Raw genomic sequence first — 6443 nt, forward strand, 5'->3', positions numbered from 1 at the left:
TAGAGGTTTACAAAATTATGAGGGGCATAGATAGGATAAATAGACAAAGTCTTTTCCCTGGGGTCGGGGAGTCCAGAACTAGAGGGCATAGGTTTAGGGTAAGAGGGGAAAGATATAAAAGAGACCTAAGGGGCAACGTTTTCACGCAGAAGGTGGTACGCGTATGGAATGAGCTGCCAGAGGATGTGGTGGAGGCTGGTACAATTGTAACATTTAAGAGGCATTTGGATGGGTATATGAATAGGAAGGGTTTGGAGGGATTTGGGCCGGGTGCTGGCAGGTGGGACTAGATTGGGTTGGGATATTTGGTTGGCATGGACGGGTTGGACCGAAGGGTCTGTTTCCATGCTGTACATCTTTATGACTCTGACTATGGTATCTAGGCAATTATATCGATTTAATGTTGCATCACTTGGAGCCTGATCTGGTCATTATCGTATTGCTGTTGGTCAGAACTTGCTGGTGGGTCTGCCATGCTAAATTACAAAGTTGGACTTCCTCACTTCAACTGAAGCCAACATTGATCCGTAGCATGTTTCCCAACCCCCCCATTTAGGACAGATTTACACCCATCTAGTCTCTGCCAATGATCTGCTCCATTCTCTGAGAAACATTGTACCTTTCTAGCTTCTGTCTAAGGGCGAACACACAAAAAGGGGAAAACTAGAATCCTCGCAGAGAAAGATGTTATAAAACGTTAACCTGTCTGTATCAGCTTAAAATGAAACCACCAAGCCCCACCTTCTGCAATCCTGGAGATCACAGGACTTCAAGTGTCGATCCAGATACCTTTTTAAAATGAATTTAGGTTTTCTACCTGTACTATACTTTTGAACAGAGTTCCAGCCTCCACCCACCCTCTAGTTTAAAAAAAGATCAATCCACAGTTTACTTCCAATCCTGCTGACAATTTCAATCCATGCTCCTTAATCACTGACCGAGTCGGTGGACACTGTGTAGCATGGTTGCTCAGCGGTCACCACTGCTACCTCTCAGTGCCAGAGACCTGACTTTGATCCGAGCCTTGGTTAACTATCTGTGTGGAATTTGCATGTTTTCCTTGTGTCTGCAGAGGTTTCCGCTGGGTGTACTGGTTTCCTTCCACAGTTCAAAGATGCATACATTAAATGGATTAGCTAAATTGCCCAGTGTGTCTAGGGATGTGCAAATTAGGTGGATTAGACATGCTAATTGTGGGATTACGAGATAGGATGGGATGCTGTTTGGAGCGCCAGTGCAGATTTGATGGGCCAAAATGGCCTCTTGCTGCACTAGAGGGATTTTAAGATTGTATGACCTTTTGAGGTAAGGTAATTAGGTCCTTCCCCTCCACTCTAGTGCAGAATGTCCTCCTTGCTCTCATTCTATACCTTAGTGAATGTTATGGATCAAGCCAGACCTCCTCAAATCACTTGAGAAGGTAGCCCAGACCCTATTTTTTAGTTTAAATGATATTCCAGGAGTGATGCAGCTGGTTAAACTACTCTGCTTTAAACAAAACAATTTATTTACATACTACGGTTGAAACATGAACAAAAGAAATCAGAATTTAGAATAGCTTAACTATTTGGAAACCCAACCAACTCATGCAACTTAACGAGGAAGATGTTCCAATACCTGAAACATCCCAAAAACACATCCCTTGGTAAATTAAACTCAGGTTCTTACTGGCAGGCGAGATTGCAGAGAAGAGCCAGGCACGAAACATCTGTTGAAGCAGGGCACCTTGTTTCATAGCAACAGCTTCTCTGCTACCAGCAGATTCTGCCTGCTAAAACAAACCAAACCAAACTAGAAAAACTGAACTGGGAGAACTGGCCACTCCCTTTTCGTTGTACAACTGTTTTTAAAAAAAAACTAAAGGCCTCCTATGATTATTGACGTAGACAATTTCTGTTAGCCATTTTGGCAACACTGTCTTTATGACCTCCCTTGGGGAAAGAAAAGACAAAATAACCTGGTTAAAGGGGCAGCATCATCTCGTGAATAAGAGAGGATTACATATGCCACTTTAACCACCTTATCAACCAGATATCCAGGGATCTTTAGACATGCACTCTAAGGTCCCTCACTCCCTCTACAATTCTCTCTATCCTCTTATTGTTAATTATTTTATGTTGTTTTGTCTCCCAAAATGCATCACCCTATACTTCTCTATTGAATTCCATTTGGTATTTTTCTATCTACAGCACATTGATCTCTTCCTGCCGTCTTCAGCTTCTCTCCTTACTGTCAGAAACATATGACCAATTTTTATCATACCTTCTACATTTATATTCTGCAAAATGCTGGGAACTGTATTAAGCCCTCCGGAACTTCATTAGAATCAGATTTCCAGTCACAAAACACCCTTTGTTTCCTACTGCTGAAGCAATTTTGTATCCACCTTGATACATTCGCTGGAACCCATCGACTTTTATTTATTTTTATGGCAGTCTAGCATATGGGACTTTGTCAATGTTCTTGCTAAAAATGCATGTACGATCATACAGTACAGAAGTGGCCAATTGAGTCTGTACCACCAAAGATCATTTCAACTTCACTATTCTCATCATTTCTCCTTGTTATTCCCTCAAATAGTTCAATCAAGTTCGTCAGACACCATTGTCTGTTGACCAACTTCTGATATCTGATCCCTTCCTTTCTAAATGACAGCTTATCATTTCTCAAATTCATTCCAATAACTTCCCCACTACAAAGTTTGGATTGAGTGGCCTGTAATTATTTGAACAAACCCTCTTTCCTCTACTAAACAATGATGCAGCATTAGCATTGGTCTCTTGTGGTGTAGCTGTAGTGTCCCTATCTCTGAACCAGAAGGCTGGGTCTAAGTTCTACCTGCTTTGGAGATTATTTTACTTTCGTTTTTCATGAGATGACGGCATTGCCTACAATATTTTTTCCATCCCGAATTGCCAAGAGGGGAGTTGAGAGTCAACCACATTGCTATGGGTCTGGAGTCATATGTAGGCCAGACCAGGTAAGGCTGGCAGTTTCCTTCCCTCAAGGACATTAGTGAACCAGATGGGTTTTTTCCAACAATCGACAAAGGATTCAAGGTCATCCTTAGTCTGTTTAATTCCAGATATTTTTAAAATTCAAATTCCACAATCTCTTGGCACGTTTTGAACCCAGGTCTCCAGTGTACCTGGACCTCCCCATAACGCACAACACATCTGAACAGGTTGAATAAAAACAATCTACAACCATAGCAATCCTTCAGTCTTGTGGCGCATACAGTTAGTTCTGGGACACTGCACACTTTGGCAGCACAGTTTGGCTATAATATCGCTGAAGAACTAAGGAACAGGATTTTTGAGAATGTGTACCTCTGACGATAGCGCAATTCTAGTGGGGATTGGTTTGCATGCTTCATTCGTGCATGTATTGATGTCTGTGCTGTTCTGCACATGCACCGATTCAGCTGTTGACGGAGCAGCTTTTTGAGAAGTACTGTATTGAGAGCAGCTCTCTCGTTTTTAAAAAATATACGGTGTTAAATCTACTTTGTTTCATTTAATAAATGTGACTTCAACCTTCATTCATGCTGTGCTATATGTCATGTTAGACTTCTGGGTGATTTTTGAGCAATTTTGTTGTTGTTTGTTCTGGCCTGCCCCTAACCCCACTTTTCCCATGGGCCCCATTATTTATATAAGTGATCTTCAATCAAGCGAGGTTTTGTTGGAACACATTAACTGCATTGTAGGAGAACTACCTGTATGTACACCTGTATCCAGTGAAGATTAAATAATGATAGCCAGATCTGAGATTTCTTCCCTGGCTTGTATTAAGAGTCTGATATATATATTTCATCCAGCCCTGATGATTTATTCACTTTCAATGCCAGTCCCATTCATATTTCCTGTTTCTTATGCTTATCACATCTAATACTTCATACTCCTCTTCATTACCTAGGTTGGCCCTGTTTTTGTGAAGACTGATGTGAAGTGTTCACTTACAGCTATGTCAGTATTTTTCACCTCTGCTCGTAGGTTACATTTTTAGTCATTATGGACCATACTTTTCTCTTAGTTATCCTCTTACTGCCAGTATTTTTAAAAAACATATTTGGGTGAGAGGTATTGCATAAGTTTGAGAAGACTGCCAGGTCCAATCTAGAGTGCATTGTTTGCGCCCAGAACAATTTTGAAGGGGATATTCGCCTTGGGTGTGCAGTGTACATTGAGCAGTGTACTGGGGGCAGGATCTTTTTGGTACTGGTTTTTCATGCTCCTACACTTGGTAGGGAACACAACCCTGCCAATGCCAGCATCCCCATAGCCCCTCATTCAAGAGGAGGTTCTGCCTCCAAGAGGACTATAGTCTCATAGCACAGTGGCTGGGACTGGAACTATAGATGATTCCCAGATTTAAAGTCCAGGACCATTTATGAACAGGTGGTCTCGTTGTAGGAGGAGAGGTGAGGCACAAGGTTCGCGATCCTACTGGGGTGGGGGGGAGCAATCATGAGGCTCCTGAACTCCTCCTGTCAGCCTGCAGGTTGTGTCCAATTAAGGGCCTCAATTGGAGCAGAGCTGAGTGAGTTGCAATCTTATCTGTCAATGGATAAGATTTTCCTCTTTTTTTTTCAAAATTTTTCTTCTTAGTGTTTTCCATTGTGAAACAACTCTTGATAGAAAATTCCACCACCTTTCTTCTCAACAGATTGATAAATATCTATATGCAGCTCGCCTCTCAGATGAAACACTGCTTGATGTTATGGCACGGTTCAGGACTGAGATGGAGAAAGGACTAGGACGGGACACTAATCCAACAGCAACACTCAAAATGTTGCCTACTTTTGTTCGATCAACTCCTGATGGAACAGGTGAGATATTGTGAACACATTTTGCCAGTATGTTCTGTTGTGTCAGGATTGCTTTCCTTTTTGACAACTCTTCAACTATCCTTCATTCCAATGAAATGAGGCCATTCCAAACAGTCTGTTATAAACAGGATTTTCAGGTTATTTTACCTTCACACTCACTGCTAAGAACCACTTCCACAACTGAAAGATCTCTGTTTGTACTCGACTGCTGGCATAGTAATCATATTGTAATAAGGAGAATACCATTAGTAATATATTTTGCATGTTAGCTACTTCCTCTTTGTTAGGCTAGTCTCCTTTGTAGGCCATGTGCCTTGTATTTAATCAGTTCATCACATTTATTTAAAAGTGATCATCACAGCAGATTTAATCAAGTTACAACATTTACAGTATTGAATTTATACTTCTCAACTCCAAGTACAATAAAACTTGCATATTTTTTCACCTTTCTTTCCTGGTGGAATACTTTGTAAGACTCAGTGTTCAGCTGTTTGTTTTTTGAATCAAGTTGATTTTTATTTCCATTGTGGAAGCTAAAATTGGGATATTTTGTAAGAATTTATATTGACCCCACCGCTGTTAACACCATTTGACACAGATCAAGGTACTGAAAATGCCAATAAAAATCTCAGCCCTGTTGACTCAGTACGGTCCTCATTACTAACACCTGGAGCTTAAGCTGACAGATTAGTCTCACAGACAGGTTCCTTCACCAAACACAAAGGGTGATGAGGGTGCAGAGTGACTTCAGTGACAACCATTAAGAGTGACTTGGCCACAACGGTACAGACCAAGCTGGTCATGTTCAAAATGACGTAGCTACTAGACTGGATCTGTGGAAGGTAGCAATGGAACCCACTGGGGGAGAAACCTACTTTGCCTCATCCTTAAAAACCTGTCAGCCACAGATTTATCTATTTGTGACCGTATTGGTTGGAGTGACCACTACCCAGTCCTTATGGAGACAAAGTCCCCTCTTCACATTGAGAATACTCTCCATCATGTTAAGAACCGAGAACACTGGCCCTTCAGCCCACCATGTCTGACTGTGATGCGAATCTAAACTAATCCAATCTGTCTGTATGTGGTCCGTACCTTCCTGTCCTTGTTTGTTCTGTCTGAATGTGTCTTAAATGAGTGTGACTCTACCATCTTTCAGAACGAGATACATTTCAAAAGATCTAGCTACTCAAGACTGCACAGTCATGAGGCACTGTGGGGTCCAAGTAGTAGCAGAATTGTATTCCAACACAATCTGCAATCTCATGGTAATGCATATCCCCCATACTGTCAGTACTGTCAAGCTAGGGAATCAAACCTAGTTCATTGAAGAGTACAGGAGGACATGCTATAAGGCATCCCTAGATATGAGGCATCAATGTGGAGAAGCTACAAGATTATTTGTGTGCCAAAAGCATAATAGAAAGTGACAGATTGGGCTAAGCAGCTGAAAATGTGTTGCTGGAAAAGTGCAGCAGGTAAGGCAGCATCCAAGGAGCAGGAGAATCGACGTTTCGGGCATAAGCCCTTCTTCAGGAATGAGGAAAGTGTGCCCAACAGGCTAAGATAAAAGGTAGGGAGGAGGGACTTGGGGGAGGGGCGTTGGAAATGC

At 41.8% G+C, this 6443-nt stretch overlaps 1 protein-coding gene across 1 annotated transcript in view; it reads left to right on the forward strand.

Annotated features, from left to right (window-relative positions):
• The window catches only part of hk1 (hexokinase 1), a 127509-nt gene that overhangs the window by 13286 nt on the left and 107780 nt on the right, over positions 1-6443 (forward strand). The window contains exon 2 of the mRNA XM_043683146.1: positions 4669-4831. Within this exon, the coding sequence (XP_043539081.1) occupies positions 4669-4831 (163 nt within the window). The remainder of the gene's footprint in view (positions 1-4668; positions 4832-6443) is intronic.

Source organism: Chiloscyllium plagiosum, chromosome 46 (assembly GCF_004010195.1).
Source record: "Chiloscyllium plagiosum isolate BGI_BamShark_2017 chromosome 46, ASM401019v2, whole genome shotgun sequence".
Taxonomy (NCBI): domain Eukaryota; kingdom Metazoa; phylum Chordata; class Chondrichthyes; order Orectolobiformes; family Hemiscylliidae; genus Chiloscyllium; species Chiloscyllium plagiosum.